Source organism: Rhinopithecus bieti, unplaced genomic scaffold (assembly GCF_001698545.2).
Source record: "Rhinopithecus bieti isolate Rb0 unplaced genomic scaffold, ASM169854v2 scaffold_13317, whole genome shotgun sequence".
Classification (NCBI taxonomy): Eukaryota; Metazoa; Chordata; class Mammalia; order Primates; family Cercopithecidae; genus Rhinopithecus; species Rhinopithecus bieti.
Window position 1 is genome coordinate 710,247 of NW_016807516.1, and position 18,829 is coordinate 729,075.

Here is an 18,829-nt window from a genome sequence, read left to right on the forward strand (position 1 = left end):
CGAGGCGGGTGGATCACGAGGTCAGGAGATCGAGACCATCCCGGCTAACACGGTGAAACCCCGTCTCTACTAAAAAAGAAAGTACAAAAAACTAGCCGGGCGAGGTGGCGGGTGCCTGTAGTCCCAGCTACTCGGGAGGCTGAGGCAGGAGAATGGCGTGAACCCAGGAGGCGGAGCTTGTAGTCTGCACTCCAGCCCGGGCGACAGACTCTCAAAAAAAAAAAAAAAAAAAAAATTTTGTAGAGATGGGGTTTTGCCATGTTGCCCAGGCTCATCTCAAATTCCTGGGCTCAGGCAATCCACCTACCTCAGCCTCCCCAAGTGCTGGGATTACAGGTGTGAGCCACCACGCCCGGCCACCCCTGTGATTTTAACCATTCCAGGCTACAAAGGCATAGCCAGCTCTGCTCACAACATGCAGGGGCCACACCTGTCACAGCAAAACCTGCTGGAGCCAGTCCACACAACTGAGACCACGTGTGACAAGACAGTGAGCCGGTGGAAGGCCACAGCAAAGCCACAAGAGGCCAGGGTTCACCCCAGAATGCCACGGAGACACCCGTGCACTCTGGCCTTGTAGTGGCCACATCCACAAATCCCAGGAGGACCAGAAAAGCACAGAATCATCATAACAGATGCTAAGAAAGAAACCTCTAGAAACTCAGCCACCCTCCTAAAAAACAGCCCAACAACAAATGTTCTGAGAAGGCAAAACAGCAATTCCTGTGGAGCACAGCAAGACGCCCACTTCCTCCTCCTCATCAGGCCCACAGTGACATGACGGTGACAGGACTGATGAGCACACCAGGGTGGCAGAGAGGAGGCCAGCTTTTGATGACAAGCATGACTATCTAGAAAACCCAAAAAACTCTTAAACCCTTTTTTAATTATAAGAGAATGTGATAAAGTGGCTAGATATAAAACGAACAGTAGTTTTTCTCTCCATGAGCAATGATCCCCAAAGTTGGAAAAAAGGTCCATTTACAAAAGTATCACAAATTATAAAAAGTCCTTAAGTTGCTTTATCCAGAAAGTCACAGTACCCATGTGAAGAAAATGATTGAAAGACTAAAACGTAAAGTCAGGCCACTGTCTGGGGTGGCAGGTGGATGGAAAGGGCACCTCTATTCTTCCACAATACAGGCATCTGGCCCCCACGGCCCCGCCGGCCCCCCATCCCCTGCTGCTCGCCACCAGCCTGCACACTGCTCCCCACATGCACCAGGGCCACACATTCCCCAGACCTCCTGTGTCTCTCCAGGCGCCTCTCCCTGTCCAGTCCATGCCCTGCACAATCCCTCCCACATGCTGCTCCAGCACGCTGACCTCCCCAGCACTGCCTGGCCACAGGCACCCACACGAACGCCTGGTCCCTATCAAGAGGCCCTTCTGGACCTCCAGTAATTCATGACTTCTGGTCTCTCGAGGACAAACCGGGCGCGGGCAGCTCTTCCTGCTGACTCACTCTGGGGGCCCCCCTTTTGAACACAGGTGCACATGCTTGGCCTAGGTGTGCCGTACACTGTCTGGGTTTGATTCAGAACCAGCACACCCTTCAGGGAGGGCCAAGAGGGAGAACCTGCAGGGAGTGCTGGCTCACCTCCCAGGCCACCCCAGCCAGCCCGGCTGACTCACAATTGAGATTTGTTGCTGTTGGGCCCTGAGTTGGCCATGCTGAGGATGCCGCGGCCCGTGTGAGAGAGGTTGGGCCGGAACTCATCTTTGAAGGGCTTCCCCCAGTACGACTCCCCGCCTAGAAGAGAAAGGCCCACAGAAGCAGGAAAGCTTGGGCCCCAGCCGAGGCAGAACCAGAAACCTCAGAGTGCCAAGGGGCATCAGGGCCTTGCTGAGCCCAGCCTGGGGCAGGGGCACTTGATAGGGTGGCCCCCGGCCCCACGTCACCAACTCCTGGGTCCTTTGGAGCCCCCGCGCCTCCACACAGGCAGGCTACTGCCCACTCACCCCAGCCCTGCCTGGGGCCTGCCCCAGGACAGGAATTAAAGAGTCAAGACCGCCATCATTATCACTCAAGCTATGGGAATACGGAGTGGGGGGGGCCTGGACCCAAGCAGCTGTCAGGCTGAGGGGCTTGGAGAGGCTGCAGGAGGGAGGGCTGGCCGTGGTCTGAGGCGGATCCCAGGGGCGAGACCACACACTCCTGCCTCCTCTACCATACAGGCCTCAGAGCCACCTAGAAATGAGAAAACCGAGGGCCAGGCCTGAGCGGGCACAGCACTGATGGCTGCCAGTCGTTCCACCCTGGTCTAATAGATTCCACGTCTGAGCTCTGCACAGCCCCTGCCCAGCTACCCCCTCATGCCCCACGGAGCTGCCAGGGTGCCCAGAGAGGGGCCCAGTACCAGTACCTACCCATGCCTGTGCCTGTGGGGTCGCCCCCTTGGATCTGTGAAAACAAAAGCCAGTGAGCAAGTCACACTCTGAGACCCGAGGCCCACTGCCTGCCTGACTGAAGAAGACCCCTCCTGCTACATGGCTCCATACGGGGGCTGGGCTCTTGGTGAGTGATGATGAGGGGCCCTCCCAGCCACCTCCCCGTGTGAACCCAGTGCTGGATGGGCTGGGGCCTCAAGGGTCAGCCTATGGGTTCCCCAACAGAAGATCACTGACTGGACTCATCCTGGCCACCGGGGCATGGGCCAGGGCCCTGGAACGGGGCAGGGACAAGCCCACCCAGCCCCTGATGTCCCACCAAGCTCATCTGTGCAGCCAGTGACTCGCGTCACTCACCACAAAGTTCCGGATGGATCTGTGGAAGATGGTGCCATCGTAATAATGCTTTTTGCAAAGCCTGATGAAGTTTTCGCAGGTTTTTGGTGTCTGCAACATAGCCCCGATACTTGTATGAGGCAGAGAGCTGCCAAAGGCAGCTCACCACAGCCACAGGAGGCCTTTTTTTTTTTTTTTTTTGAGATGCAGTCTTGCTGTCGCCCAGGCTGGAGTGCTGTGGCACGATCTCGGCTCACTGCAACCTCCACCTCCTAGGTTCAAGACATTCTCCTGCCTCAGCCTCCCAAGTAGCCAGGACTACAGGCGTGCGCCACCACACCTGGCTAATTTTTGTAGTTTTAGTAGAGACGGGGTTTCCCCATGTTGGCCAGGCTGGTCTTTAACATGTAGCCGAGTCAGCTGCCCGGCCACTCTGGGCAAGGATGGACCCACAACAGCAACCAACAGGCCCCGTGCAGCCGCATGGCCCAGAGCAGAGCTCACGGGAGAAGTGTGGGCAGAGCAGCAGGTGCGGCCTGGCCCCTTCTCTGAAACACTGGCACCTGTGCACAGGCCATGCTGCCAACATGGCCCCCTAGGAAGGACACAGGGCACTGCTGCGGGTCCCGCCTAGTGAGAGGCTGAATTTCCTACAACAAGCACATACCAGTGGCAGCCCTATATTTAAGACATGGCTGTCAAATGACCCCAGAAATGACCTTGGGACATGGGGAGGGGCCGGCCTTCACACCCACCAGGTCGCAGTGCAGCTCCAGGTTGAGGTCTCCCTTGTTGGTGTGCAGTCGCACGTAGCCCTTCTTCTTCACAAACTGGTAGCGGAGCACATCCTCATCGATGGCAGCTATAAGCAGAGGTCCCAGCTCGGCCCTTGCCCTTACCCTGGGGCAGCCCCACTGTGCCAGGCAGCACCGGCCTCAGACACACAGGCAGGGACTAGGCTCCAGCTCTGGGGAGAGCAAGGGAGCTGGAGGCCGAGGGTCTGCTCAGGCCATGCACCAGCCTCATGGGGCTGGCAGGGGTTCAGCAGCTAAGAGGGGGAGGACTAGGGGCTCAGGTGACAGTGGGAGCCCCTGACAGGCCAAGAAAGTGGGAGTCGGGGAGCACCCCCACCCCCTGCCACTTTCAGGTCACATGGCAGGTGACTACAGAGGCAAAGGTGGCTACCTGCTTCATGTGTCGTCTCCGGGACCATCGCAGTGGAAGTGAAGGAAGCGCTGACCTTCCCTGTGGAATAGTGGGCCTGCCAAGGAAACCAGGATGGCACCTCAGCAGTGCCATGGGAGGCAGGTGGGGGGGGACGTGTCACTTGCCTAGAAGCCAACCACATACCACCCCTGCCCCCCAGGCCCTGCTTGGTGCCTCTCCTCCAGGAGGGCCTCCCGACCACCAGGAGGAAGAAGCCAAGGCCAGGCCGAGCCAGGGCCCCCTGGCCTCAACTGGGTCCCGACTCTTACGATATCAGCTGAAACCCTGGAGATAAAATACCACACAGGACTGGCCACCTCAGGATTAGGAGTATATGGCTGACTTCTCATTTATTTTTATTTTAATTTTTTTTATCAGACAAGGTCTTGCTCTGTACCCAGGCTGGAGTGCGGTGGTGCGATCCTGGTGCACTGCAGCCGCTAACTCCTGGGCTCAAGTGATCCCCCGACCTCAGTCTCCTAAGCAGCTGGGACGACAGGCGCCTGCCACCACGCCTGGCTGATTTTTTGTAGAGATAAGGTCTCACTATGTTGTCCAACCTAGTCTTGAACTCCTGGCCTCAAGCAATCCTCCTGCCTCAGCCTCCCAAAATGCTGGGATTACAGGTGTGAGCCACCACGCCTGGCCTCATTTCTTTTTTTTAAAGTTTCAAATTTTCTACACTAAACACATTACATATTTAATCAGGGGTCAGGGGAAAGCCCCAATAAATGTTATTTTTTATCATAGAGGAAGAAAAGGGGTTTCTCCCATCTGAAGAAAATACAAGCCAGGCACAGTGGCTCACACCTGTTAATCCAGCACTTTAGGAGGCCACGGCAGGAGGATCTCACTTGAAGCCAGGAATTCAAGACCAGCTTAGACAACACAGCAAGATCCTGTCTCAAAAAAAAAAAAAAGTATACCAAAGTGCTAAGGGCAGCATGTCAGCATGTCAGAGGGGTGACCATGGACAACAAACTTGCTTTTTAAAATTTTCCAGAATTTGAATACTTCTTTAAGGAGAACTTCAGCAATACCTGCCCATGTCTCTGCACTCCCCCTAGCTCCAGATCCCCACACTCTGCCTGAACAGGAAGAAGAAGCAAACACAGCAGCCCCAGACAGGCAGCTCTGTGCGGTCCCAGGCACGCCATCCACCTCAGCACCACAGCAGACTCTGAAACGCCCCAACTCCCCCTGGCATGGCTTTGGGCCCCAGTGCACATCGGGCCCTGCCCTCCCAGCCACCACAGAACCACACGTGCCCACTCCACGTGTGCCCTGGCCACTGAGCTCAGGCTGGGACCACAGCACAAGGCAGACCTTCTGTGGAAGGGTCTCCTCCTCTGTGTGCCCCCACACAGCCCTTGGTTCTTCAACGACCAGTGTGGACATCAGCCCCTCCCCTTCCGCCTTCTCAGATTCTGTCTACCTCAGGGCAGCCCCAGGGCTGTGTGCTCAGAGCCATCGGGCACCACAGCTCTGGGGGATCCTGGCTGCCTCCCTGCCATGTATCCCCAGGCCCCCATGAACCCCTTTCCCAGGACCACTCCAAGAGGCCATGAGATGGGCAGGGAGATGGGGCTCGGCCGAGTGCCCTCCGCCACTCACAGCGTTCAGCTTGTCCACTTTCTTCTTCTCTGGGGCCTTCATGGTGGCTGCCAGAATCTCATCCCCTTTGAACTCCTTGTAGAGCTCCTGCAGGGTCTCTCGGGTCTCGGCATTTGTATTTTTCAGATAATAAGACGGGTCCTGTTTGGCCTTCTCTTCATCTACAAACCAGTAGCATGGTCCTAAGCAGCCGAGCCCCCAGTATCCTCCCCACACACACGTGCTGGGGAAACAGATCTAGAATAGGCCAGGGCTGTCCAGCCATGGCACGGGCCCCGTGCCACTGCCAGCCACAGAATGCCACAGTGCCCAGCTACAGGCCTGAAGGTCTCCCCAGGCAGTTCACAAGCGTCTCAGGATGGACTTCAGGTTGTAGTTTCCTGCATATTCTAATCTTTTTACTGTATACACTTTGCTTTTTTTTTTTTTTTTTGGGACAGGGTCTAGCTCTGTCACCCTGGCTGGAAAGCAGTTGCAAGATCTCAGCTCACTGGAGCCTCCACCTCCTGGGCTCAATCGATTCTCCTGCCTAAACCCCCTGACTAGCTGGGGCTACAGGTGTCCGCCAATCACACCAGCTAATTTTTCTATTTTTTGTGGAGACAGGGTGCCCCCATGTTGCCCAGGCTGGTCTTGAACTCTTGAGCTCAAGCGATCCGCCTGCCTTTGCCTCCCAAAGTGCTGGGATTACAGGTGTAAGCCACTGCGCCCAGCTGCTTTGCTTCCGTAATTTTAAAGGTTATTTTTACTTAAAATAATAGAAATGTGTGAGGGTCTTTTCGGATGTGAAATCCCCCATTCTTGCCAACTCAGGAGGGCGCCTGCTGCCTACTGGTCCTTGGACAGCAGTCCACTCTGTGGAGAGGGACGGGCATCCCCATGCAGAGAGCACAGACACAGCCCAGCCCCAACCCTGGCCTCAGGCTCTCCTGACTCAAATCTCCCCTAGTCATGTGCTCAGCCTCCCTAAAACCCAGTTTATACAATGCTCACAAAGTGCCCAGGCCACTGCTCTGCAGCACGAGGCTGAGTGACCTCTGAGCATGAGTCCTGCTGGCTCCTCCAAGGCTGTAGGACAGCCACCAGCGGCCAGGAAAACAGGAGGACTCCATCACCCCACCACCTGCCCACTGACAGCACCGGCCAGTCTGCAGGGAGCAGGGGAACCTGAGCAGGTGTCCTGGCAGGGCAGCAAGTCCATCCCGCCCGTTGTTTCTGAGGCTGCAGCTGGCTCGGATTCTCTGAACACTGGTTCAGAAAATGCAGGGCCTGTCTAGGCTGGGACCCCCTGACCTCCAGGAAAGGGGGGATTTTACCCAGGGAGCACTGTCCCAATTTCACCCAAATGCCCCCTCACCTAGCCCCAGCCCCTAGTTGTACATACCTGGGTCTATTATTTTCATGTTATTCTTCACATGATAGAAGTTAGAGACATTGAACTTGTCCAAATTGGTGGGGTCCTGTAGCAAAAAGAGAATGCCCGGCAGAGTGAACCCAGCCTGCGGCCAAATGGGAGCCACATGCAGCAAAGGTCGGCCAGCTGTCAGAGGTGGGGAAGAGGCCAGGGCTACACTGAGGTGGGGGGGTCAAGCAGGGCATGGCAGAGGAGGTGTTCTGCCCCAGGCAGGGCAGCAAGCAGGGGCAGGGACGGGGACACGGCCTCGCTAGCTGCTGGCCAAGCTGCGACTTTCCTCCAGGCACATGATTAACGAGCATTCGTCGCTGTTAGGGAGCTATCAGACAGGAACATGGACAGCCATGGGCCAGCCTGTGGTTAGTTAGAATGGGACAAGCCACAGAGGTGACTGACTCAGCAGGCCGTGCTCCAGCCAGCACCGGCTTTTCTAAGTCAGTGTTTTTCATTAATTCACTGGGAGTTCTCTGACACCTGCAGGGAGCCCTGTGCCAGATCCCGAGGCCCAGAGCTCACAACAGCTCCTGCCATCGAGGCGCTGAAGCAGAGCCAGGCCTGCAGAGTGGCCATTCAGATGCCTCAGGTGGCTTTGAGGACAGATATGAGGGACCCTGACATGGGGGTGGGGGATCGGGGAGGAGATGTAAGAGCTAGACTGAGGCGGCGGCCCCGTAGAGGCCTGGGCTGGCTGCAGGGGCTGAAGGCAGCTGGGGCAGGCGGGCAGGGGACACTCACCTGGAGGGTGATAATGTCCTGCCGGGAGAAGGGCTCATCGGTCAGCAGGTCCCGGAAGTTCTTGGCCTTGATATTTAGCTGTTCCACTGCCTATAGCCAGGAGGAAGTGGTTTTACGATGCCTGCCCCAAGCCTTGGCACAGGGGACCGCAAGCAGGGAGGCCTGGAGCTGGCCCCGACCGTAGCACGATTTGAAAGGCGTGAGGAATGAGAGAGACAGCAGTGTACACCCCACTGGCTGAAAGCAGAGGCTCCCACAAAGGCGGAGCTGGCTGAGTCTCAGATGATGAGCCAGTTCAGCCTCGAAGCAACCTTCCTGCAGGAAGCTCCTGTCTGCACACTGATCAGCAAAAAGGCTCAGCGAGCCACCCACCCACTCACTACAGGCTTCACCGAGCTCCTCCTGTGCACAGGCGCAGCGCCAGGCCCCCGTGGGCAGGGGCTGTGCACACGAGATGTCTGCACTCCTGGGGTACGTTCTAGCAGAGTCCTTGCTCCACTAACAAGGACTGACCATGCCAGTTTGCGCAGGCTTCTGGCAAGAAGTGGCCCCCAAGGCCCCTGGAGCAGCGCTGGCCACCTACACCCCACAAACGTCCAGGTGCAGGATTGAAAACGGCACAAAGGTCAGCTTTCCTGCCACGTGGGGCCTGCCCCGCCTCGCCCGAGAGGAGGACCTATGTGTGAACATGGCTGCCTCCTCTCTCCCTACACCCACTCCTAGCCAGAACTCCTCCAGGAGACGGCTCCCTCCCGGGGACAAGTGGCTCCATCCAGAGCCGGGGCCAGCACTCCCCTCGCAGCCCTAAAGGCCTGTCCTCAGAACACAGGTGCCTTCCCAGCACCTGAGCTTTGCTGAAGACGCAGGAGGACCCCCTGGGGTTTAAGGGGCCCTGCTGGGCAGCCAGGACTGCCTGGATTCCGAAGGATGCACCTCCCCCAACCCTTTTTTTGACCTGCCTGAAAATGGGGAGGCTGCACTGCCAGAGCTTTGGCAGACGACCATGCCTGTGGTTGTGACTAAACCCCACAAGGACAGGCCATGCCCATAGCACACAGCCCAGCCAGTATATCCTGGGAACACACAGCAGAGATCTCCCCACTGCTGCCTCCAGGCCCCGGAGCGAGGACACACCTCATAGGCGTAGACATTGCCAGTCGTCCTCACAGCCACGATGTGGGTGTTGTTGGTGAACACCGTAAATAGCACTGGGCAGTGGTACTTCCCTAGAGAGAAGGCACACACAGGAAGGCCAGTCACCTCTGTGGGCTGTGAACATCCCAATGAGGACCGCGGGGGCCAGGGCAGGGCAGAACTCAGCCAAAGTCAGCAATGGGAGGCGGTGGAACCCCCTATCAGCTGCCAGAGCAGGGAACCGTGGGGACAGCTGCTCACCCCCTCAAACCCCTCCGTACCATTAGGAAACTCCTATTCATCCTGCAAGACCCAACCCCTGCATCTTCCTCAGATCCTCCAGCCCACCCCTGGGTGACCACCATGCTAGCCTCCTCCTCCTACTGAAGTTGGCCCTCAGCAGGAAACAACCTATGCTCCAGCCCTGACAGCTCCGCCTCTCACCAACATCCCCGCCAGCCCCCGTCAGCTCTTCCTTCAGAACCGCCCATCCCCTTGCCTGCTTACTATCTTTTTTTTGTTTTGCTCTGTTTCTTTTGTTTTTTTTTTGTTTGTTTTTTTTTTTAAGACGGAGTGGTGTGATTAGCCACCATGCCCAGCTAACTTTTCTGTATTTTTAGTAGAGACGGGGTTTCACCGTGTTAGCCAGGATGGTCTCGATCTCCTGACCTCATGATCCACCCACCTCGGCTTCCCAAAGTGCTGGGATTACAGGCGTGAGCCACTGCGCCCAGCCTTGTTTTGCTCTGTTTTGAGATGGAGTCTTGCTCTGTCACCCAGGCTGGAGTGCAGTGGCTCAATCGTGGCTCACTACAACCTCTGCCTCCTGGGTTCAAGCAATTCTCTTGCCTCAGCCTCCCGAGTAGCTGGGACTATAGGCGCACATGCGTCACCATGTACAGCTAATTTTTGTATTTTTAGTAGAGACAGGGTTTCACCATGTTGGCCAGGCTGGTCTCGAACTCCCGACCTCAACCTCTCAAAAAGTGCTGGCATTGCAGGCATAAGCCATTGTACCTGGCCTTGGTTACTGTCTCTCTGCCTGTAAGTCCCCACCCAGTGGCCAGGGGCCCTGTCAAAGAAGTGCCCACTTCTGGGGGAAAAAAGTGCGGTGGGGGGCTCAGAGACATCAACCACATGTATTTGTGGGGACTTTTTCTTAAATGAAATCCTGATTTGAGGCCAAGTTAGGGCCTCAAATTAGTCAGAGTCTCAAGTTAGAGGTGGCTCACACCTCTAGTCCCAGTGCTTTGGGAGGCCGAGGTGGGAGAATTGCTTGAGGTCAGGAGTTTGAGACCAGCCCAGGCGACAGGCCGAGACCCTGTCTTTTCTTTTTTCCTTTTTTTGAGACAGCGTCTAGCTCTATCACCCAGGCTGGAGTGCAGTGGTGCAAGCACAGCTCACTACAGTCTCAACCTCCCAAGCTCCAATAATCCTCCCACCTCAGCCTCCCAAGTAGCGGGGACTGCAGGTGCGCTCAACCACACTGGCTAATTTTTAGGTTTCATTTTGTAGAGACAAGGTTTCATTATGTTGCCCAGCCTGGTCTCAAACTCCTGGGCTCAAACAATCCTCCCACCTTGGCCTCCCACCGTGCTGAGATTACAGGCATGAGCCATGGTGCCCAGTTGTTTTTTTTTTGGTGGGGGAATGCTGAGGAGGGAGGATCACTTGAGTCCAGGACTTCAAGACTAGCCTGGGTGACATACGGAGATTGCATCTTTACAAAATAAAAATTAAAAAATTAGCTGGGGCTGGGCGCAGTGGCTCACGCCTGCAATCCCAGCACTTTCAAGGCAGAGGCGGGTGGATCATCTGAGGTCGGGAGTTTGAAACCACCCTGACCAACATGGAGAAACCCCATCTCTACTAAAAATACAAAATTAGCCAGGCATGGTGGCACATGCCTGTAATCCCAGCTACTCGGGAGGCTCGGCCAGGAGAATCGCTTGAACCCAGGAAGCAGAGGTTGCAGTGAGCCAAGATCACACCACTGTACTCCAACCTGGGCAACAAGAACGAAACTCCGTCTCAAAAAAAAAAAAAAATTGGGTGAGCATCGTGGTACATGCCTGTGGTCCCATCTACTTGGGAGACTGAGGTGGAAGGAGCACTTGGTCCCGGGAGGTCGAAGCAACAGTGCACGGTGATCATGCCACTACACTTCAGCCTGGGCAACAGGGCAAGACCATGTCTCAAAAACAAACAAACAAAAAAAATCCTTCTGATGTGAAAACTATTTTTTTAAATTGGGGCTTCAGGATCATGCAAGGGGGTAGTGGTGGGAGCAAAGAGAGAACTTCACAGGTGGGAGGCGCAGGGGCTGGAGTTGGTGATGGGCACAGGGGAAGCACATCACACCTACTCTCTCCACTTTCACACACAGGGAATTCCAATTAACAAAGAGGCCGGGCGCAGCGGCTCACACCTGTAATCCCAGCACTTTGAGATGCCAAGGCGGGCAGATCACAAGATCAGGAGATCAAGACCATCTTGGCCAACGTGGTGAAACCCCGTCTCTACTAAAATACAAAAAAGGAGCTGGGTGTGGTGGCATGTGCCTGTAGTCCCAGCTACTTGGGAGGCTGAGGTAGGGAAATTCCTTGAACCTGGGAGGCAGAGGTTGAGGTGAGCTGAGATCGCACCACTGCACTCCAGCCTGGGCGACAGAGCAAGACTCTGTCTCAAAAAGAAAAAAAAAAAAACAAAACAAAGAAACAAAGCAGGCTGGCCTGTAATCCCAGCACTTTGGGGAAGCTGAGGCAGGTGGATCACTTGAGCCCAGGAGTTTGAGACCAGCCTGGCCAACATGGTGAAACCCCATCTCTACAAAAAAACACAAAAATTAGCTGCATGCGGTGGTGGCGCCTGTAGTCCCAGCTACTTGGGAGGCTGAGGTGGGAGGATCTCTTAAGCCCAGGAGGCAGAGGTTGCAGTGAGCTGAGACTGTGCCACTACATTCCAGCCTAGGTGACAGAGTGAGACCCCGTTTCAAAAGAAAAAAGGAAACAAAACAAAAGAAGCTGACTGCCAGGTCAAAGTTTAAAAAAAAAAAAAAAGGCCAGACCTCATCCCTTCCTCAGTGGCTCCCATCTTGGAGCGGAAGCCCAAGTCCTCCCGTGGCTCCCAGGCCCCACAGGACTGCTCTGCACCCCGTCCCCACCCCTGACCTCGGTCACCACATCCGCTGCTTCTACCGCTAGCACATGCTGTTCCAGCCACACTGGACTCCTGGCTGGGCACAGACACCTTCAAGTATGTGCCCACCTCAGGGTCTTCGCACTGGCTGTGCCGTCGGCCTGGCCCTGCACTCCCCCGATCCCCACATGGCTCTCCCTCCCTGCAGCGGGTCAGGGCGGCCCTCTCCCCTCCTCTTGCTGTGCTCTCCACACAGAAGCAGCCTCTAGCACACCCTGCTGAGCTGCTCTCTGGTATTCTCCCCCACCAGAATGCACACTCCTCTCATTCCGGAGAGACGCAGTCTGTTGTGCTGTCTGCACATGGCAGGCACTCAATAAACACTTGCTGAATGAGAGACACACACTGCTGATCACAGAAGCAGCAGCCTGCCCTCAGCCACCAGGGTGGAGCGCCCTGTCCTCCACCGATGTCAATGACGTGCTGAGGTTCACGCATACATTCACCTGCGAATGCGGCACCGACTGCGGACTGGGCTCTGGGCTCAGACAAGCAGGGCAGAAGGGCCTTGGCCTCACATGCTACAGCATCTCCCTGGAATGCACACACCCAGTGAGCATGGACAACCCCTAAACCATGGCATCTCCATGGGCAAAAGACCTGAGCTAGAACCTAGCACAAGATCACTGCCTGGGCAGGGGTGGGCTGCAGAATTCATTCAGGCCTCTGGCCACAAGAACAGTGGAGGGTGTGTAACAAGCATGAAGCAGGAGCCACAGCACTGGGCTGGGCTCTATGAGCCGTGGTAAAGAAAAGCCCAGCCCAGGCCGGGCGCGGTGGCTCAAGCCTGTAATCCCAGCACTTTGGGAGGCCGAGACGGGTGGATCGCGAGGTCAGGAGATCGAGACCATCCTGGCTAACACGGCGAAACCCCGTCTCTACTAAAAAATACAAAAAACTAGCCGGGCGAGTTGGCGGGTGCCTGTAGTCCCAGCTACTTGGGAGGCTGAGGCAGGAGAATGGCGTAAACCCGGGAGGCGGAGCTTGCAGTGAGCTGAGATCCGGCCACTGCACTCCAGCCTGGGCGACAGAGCGAGACTCCGTCTCAAAAAAAAAAAAAAAAGAAAAGCCCAGCCCAAAAGCTACTGGACAAATCCCTCCAGATCACCCCCATCCCCCACCCAGCCGCCACCCTGGTTCTCAGCATGAGCAATTTTTGCCTCCAACAACAAACGGACCACAGCCTCAGCCAGAGGGGGCCCATGCCCTGCAGATCCAACCATGCCCACGAAGGTCACTAGCAGCTCACAATGGCCCGATCGCCTCTGTGGGAAGTTCCCAACACCTGAGGTTCTGCCCCCACCCTCCCCAAGCTTAAAACTTACCCAGACCTTTGAGAAGAAATCCTGTGACACCCTTTTTTTTTTTTTTTTTTTTGAGACAGTCTCACTCTATTGCCAGGCTAGAGTGCAGTGCTGCCATCTTGGCTCACTGCAACCTCTGCCACCTGGGTTCAAGTGATTCTCCTGCCTCAGCCTCCTGAGTAACTGGGACTACAGGCACCTGCCACACCCGGCTAATTTTTGTATTTTTAATAGAGATGTGGTTTCGCCATGTTGGCCAGGATGGTCTTGATCTCTTGACCTCGTGATCCACCCACGTCGGCCTCCCAAACCGCTGGGATTACAGGCATGAGCCACCGTGCCTGGCCTTATGACACTTTTGGCAGAATTAAAAGCAGGTGTTCAGGCCGGGTGCGGTGGCTCATGCCTGTAATCCCAGCACTTTGGGAGGCCAAGGCGGGTGGATCATGAGGTCAGGCGATCAAGACCATCCTGGCTAACACAGTGAAACCCCATCTCTACTAAAAATACAAAAAATTAGCTGGGTGTGGTGGCGGGTGCCTATAGTCCCAGCTACTTGGGAGGCTGAGGCAGAAGAATGGCGTGAATTGGGAGACGGAGCTTGCAGTGAGCTGAAATGGCGCCACTGCACTCCAGCCCAGGCGACAGAGCGAGACTCTGTCTCTAAATAAATAAATAAATAAATAAATAAATAAATAAATAAAAGCAGGTGTCCAGCTTGGTCAGAAAGCAATGACTGATTCCGTATGAAACCTGGTGAGAGCTGGGACCTTGGGTCAGGAGGCCAAGCCCAGAGGTGGCTGTGATAGTTTCACTCACCCTCACTGTTCTTGGCAAAGTTCAGCTTGATCAGGGACCTCCCGTCCAGCTTCTGGAAGAAGCACAGTCAATAATTAATGATAATGAATAAGTAACTGATGCACAGAGATGCTGGGGTCAGACAAAGATGGCTGGAAAAGTCTCTGACTAGCCAATCCTGTGCAGCTCTGGACAAAAGGGAAGGCCTCGGCCGGGCGCGATGGCTAACACCTGTAATTCCAGCACTTTGGGAGGCAGAGGCAGGTGGATCACGAGGTCAGGAGATCGAGACCATCCTGGCTAACACAGTGAAACCCCATCTCTACTAAAATACAAAAAATTAGCTGGGTGTGGTGGCGGGTGCCTATAGTCCCAGCTACTTGGGAGGCTGAGGCAGAAGAATGGCGTGAATTGGGAGACGGAGCTTGCAGTGAGCTGAAATGGCGCCACTGCACTCCAGCCCAGGCGACAGAGCGAGACTCTGTCTCTAAATAAATAAATAAATAAATAAATAAATAAATAAATAAAAGCAGGTGTCCAGCTTGGTCAGAAAGCAATGACTGATTCCGTATGAAACCTGGTGAGAGCTGGGACCTTGGGTCAGGAGGCCAAGCCCAGAGGTGGCTGTGATAGTTTCACTCACCCTCACTGTTCTTGGCAAAGTTCAGCTTGATCAGGGACCTCCCGTCCAGCTTCTGGAAGAAGCACAGTCAATAATTAATGATAATGAATAAGTAACTGATGCACAGAGATGCTGGGGTCAGACAAAGATGGCTGGAAAAGTCTCTGACTAGCCAATCCTGTGCAGCTCTGGACAAAAGGGAAGGCCTCGGCCGGGCGCGATGGCTAACACCTGTAATTCCAGCACTTTGGGAGGCAGAGGCAGGTGGATCACGAGGTCAGGAGATCGAGACCATCCTGGCTAACACAGTGAAACCCCATCTCTACTAAAATACAAAAAAAAAAAAAATTAGCCAGTTAAGGTGGCGGGCGCCTGTAGTCCCAGCTACTCGGGAGGCTGAGGCAGGAGGATGGCGTGAACCCAGGAGGCAGAGCCTGCAGTAAGCTGAGATCGCAGCACTGCACTCTAGCCTGGGCGACAGAGCCAGACTCTGTCTCAAAAAAAAAAAAAAAAAAAAAAGGGAAGGCTCCAAGACCCTGCAAGGACCTCACAGGGGCCGTAGGATGGTGTCGGGCAGTTGTGTTTATGTGGCATCCCCACCATGCTCTGAGAAGAGCCGTTATAGGTGACCCCGAGCAGAGGACCAGGCCACAGGGTAGTGTGTGTTATACTTCTGCGGGGTTTGGACATCTTTACAGTGAGCACCGATTACTTCTAAAATTAAAAAGTGAACATATTTCTTCAGCTAGAGTGGGGGGGACACATGGTTCCACCTTATTATTCTGTTATATGAATTTTTTGTTTTTGAGACGGAGTCTCTGTCACCAGGCTGGAGTACAGTGGCACGATCTCAGCTCACCGCAACCTCTGACTCCCTGGTTCAAGTGATTCTCCTGCCTCAGCCTCCCGAGTAGCTAGGACTACAGGCACCCGCCACCACACCAGGCTAGTCTCCTGACCTCATGATCTGCCTGCCTCAGCCTCCCAAAGTGCTCTGTCAAATGAATATTTAAGAAAAACAAAACACTGAAAGTGGGGAGAAAGTAAGAAATACACCCTAATGCTAAGAATGGTTGTGCTGGGAAGGTGGGACTATTTTTCTGTTTCTGGATGTTTTTTCTTTTTTCTTATTGCCCCTATCCCAGGTGGCGGGTAATGTTCTCAGTTTCTGTGGTGTGTCTGCAGTGCAGCTCTTCCACAGGAAACTTTCCCATAAAACAGTCTGGACAACCAGAGGTGGGAACTGCTGGGGACGGGGCTGTGGGGAGACCCTGGAAGGGAGGCAGAGCTATGTGCCGCTGGGGAGCACCTCACTCAGGGTCACAACCTAGCAGCTGCTGCTACCTGGTGTGGGCTGAGACCAACTATGCTTACCCAGGCGCAGGGGAGATGTAGGGGGAGCCTCCTGGGGCTGGGCTGTAAGCTAGCAGCAGGTCCTTGTGCTGCCCTCCCCGCCCTGCCTGCTGCTGGCCAGCCCAACTGACCACATCTGCTCCTCCAACCACCTTTGTTCCTTCCTTTGTCATTCAACTACCCCCACCTCCCTACATCACTACAGGTGTGGAGGAGACCACCAGTGGGCCAGCAGGGTCCCTATTCAGACACAGGACCAGAGCAGAGAGACTCCCCAACACAACAGGCTCCTCCTGAGGCCCCAAAAGTCACATGGGCCAGACAGCTCTTGGCCCAGGAACTCTCTTCGGAGGTTTGGCTAGCAAGGCTCTGCTGACACCCATAGGTCTGGCCAAGCAAGCCCACAGCAAGGTCCCTTCCAGAGCAGGCCAAGGGAGAGGCGCAAGCACAGGATAAAGATGTGTGTGGCGCTCCTGCAGACTCACCCCAACATGATGCTTGCAACAAAGAAACGGCGGCACCTCCCTGATGTAAGCCCTAACAGCGTGGCTAACTGCCAGATCAGACTTTGTGGGTGCAGGGGCCAGCACAATCGACAAGTTTGGGAACCCCAAAGAGTACCTATGAAGCAAAACACCCGAAGTAGCAAAACGTACCCCAGCTGCAACCAAATGACAGCATCCACTGGGACAGCAGAGGCCATGAGGGCAGCCACGGACAGGAAAACCCCACCTACCCCTACCTCGCCACGAGGCTGCTCCCTGAGGCAGACACCCAGCCACACAGGGCACAGGGACCCTGCTGAGAAGAGCAACAGAGGATGACTTCCCAGACTGAGGCACAGACCTTGGGGGAAGACCCTGGGATCCAATGTGGCTCCCAGCAGCAGACATCACAGAAACACAGTCTTTAAGTGACACAGACGAAAGAAGAAGAGTGCCCTCCCTAAGGAGGCAAGGCCACAAGCCCCCTACCCAAGCATCTGAAAGAGAAAAGCCACAGGCTTTAGCAGCTGGTCCAAGAACACTCAAAACCAGCCCCCTGGCCAAGTTCCCCTTGTATTCGAGAGCAGGAAAGCCTTGGAGGAGTGCCAACTCCATTTAGAAAGAGTCCCCAGAACCCTGCAGCTCGCAGAACATCACAAGGGCCGGAAGAGCTGAGACAACACAGATGGGCTGACAGCTTCTCTTGCTGGCCCAGTAGGAAGGGTCATATTGTCCAGGGAGCTCCCTTCCAACGGCTCCAGCACAGGGAGCCCTCTTGAGTCCTGACCCTCCTTCTCGCTTGCAGTTTGAGCTCTTGCCCCAGGCCACAGGAAAGAGGTGGAGGAATACATGCAAGTGTCCAACAGGAAGGGCACAGTCACTGGTAAAACACACTAGATCTCCCTCAGAACCAGGCTACATGATGTCCCCCCAAAACTGACACTCACTGGGAACCTGTGAATGTGGCCTGCCTTGGATATAATCAAGGGTTATATAAGGTCTTTGCAGACAGAATCAAGTTCAGATGAGGTCATACTGGATCACAGCTATGGCCCGAGAAAAGACATGCACAGGCAGGAAGCATTTCCAGAAAGGAATGGGTGTGGGCAGAGGAGGGGAAGACTGTCCCTCCTCACTGGGTCCCATGAACGGTTCTCTCCCATGTTCCCGTGTTCATGAAAACCACCAGAACAAAGGCAGAGTGAGAGGACAGCGCTCACCAGCATCACTGAAACTCCTGCACAGCCACCTACCTCTCCATTGCTGGGGTTGGTCCCGTACTTCTTAAGCCACGGAACAATGTTCCTGAAGGGAAGAGAGAACAGAAAGCATCACCAGGGTGCTTAGGTGCCACCTGGTAACAACACCGTGGTCTTGCAGGGCTGCTTCCAGGTTAGAGGCCTGTGAAGGAGTCTTGCTTCACTTTAGGACAGGCAGAGCTCCTCACCTTGTCTCAGGAAGTTGGGGGTATTTGTGGATACACAGGTTTCAAAATATGTTCAGAGTTATTATTGCAGTTATGTATAAACAACAAAAACTACAGGTGAAAATGAGTAAGTAAATGGTTTGGGGTTTTTTTCTTTGAGACAAGGTTTCGCCTCATCACTCAGGCTGGAGCGCAGTGTTTCAATCATGGCTCACTGCAGCCTCTAACCCCTGGGACTCAAGCGATTCTCCCACCTCAGCCTTCCAAGTAGCTGGGACTACAGGTGCACACCACCATGGCTGGCTAATTCTTGTACTTTTTTGTAGACACAGGTTCTCACCATGTTGCCCAGGCTGGTCTCAAACTCCTGGGTTCAAGAGATCTTCCTGCCTCAGCCTCCCAAAGTGCTGGGACTACAGACATAAGCCACCACTCCCTGTCATAAATGTTGATACATCTGTACAATTAAATACTAAGCTAGCATCAAAAACTATACTTTCAAGCCAGGCACAGTGGTGTGTGCCTGAAATCTCAGCTACTCAGGAGGCTGAGGTGGAAGGGTTGCTTCAGCACAGGCATTCAAGAGTGCTGGGATTACAGGCGTCAGCCACCACCTCTACTAAAAATTTTAAAACTTAGGCCAGGAGTGGTGGCTCACACCTGTAATCCCAGCACTTTGGGAGGCCAACGTGGGCAGATAACAAGGTCAAGAGATCGAGACCATCCTGGCCAACATGGTGAAATCCCGTCTCTATAAAAATACAAAAATTATCCAGGCATGGTGGCACGCACCTGTAGTCCCAGCTACTCAGG

The 18,829-nt window shown here is 54.8% G+C and overlaps 1 protein-coding gene across 10 annotated transcripts in view; it reads right to left on the reverse strand.

The window, feature by feature from the left end:
- PPIL2 (peptidylprolyl isomerase like 2) overlaps window positions 1-18,829 on the reverse strand; it is a 37,224-nt gene that overhangs the window by 8,076 nt on the left and 10,319 nt on the right. For 9 of the 10 annotated variants that reach the window (XM_017882555.1, XM_017882549.1, XM_017882551.1 and 6 more), the window contains exons 5-15: window positions 17,844-17,895; window positions 14,774-14,825; window positions 8,831-8,922; window positions 7,697-7,786; window positions 6,932-7,007; window positions 5,548-5,708; window positions 3,913-3,988; window positions 3,483-3,589; window positions 2,749-2,838; window positions 2,371-2,404; window positions 1,636-1,753 (exon numbers count right to left, since the gene is read on the reverse strand). In XM_017882555.1, the coding sequence (XP_017738044.1) occupies window positions 1,636-1,753; window positions 2,371-2,404; window positions 2,749-2,838; window positions 3,483-3,589; window positions 3,913-3,988; window positions 5,548-5,708; window positions 6,932-7,007; window positions 7,697-7,786; window positions 8,831-8,922; window positions 14,774-14,825; window positions 17,844-17,895 (948 nt within the window). Of the gene's footprint in view, window positions 1-1,635; window positions 1,754-2,370; window positions 2,405-2,748; window positions 2,839-3,482; window positions 3,590-3,912; window positions 3,989-5,547; window positions 5,709-6,931; window positions 7,008-7,696; window positions 7,787-8,830; window positions 8,923-14,151; window positions 14,204-14,773; window positions 14,826-17,843; window positions 17,896-18,829 lie in introns of all 10 variants that reach the window. The other variant, XM_017882547.1, reaches the window with a different exon arrangement.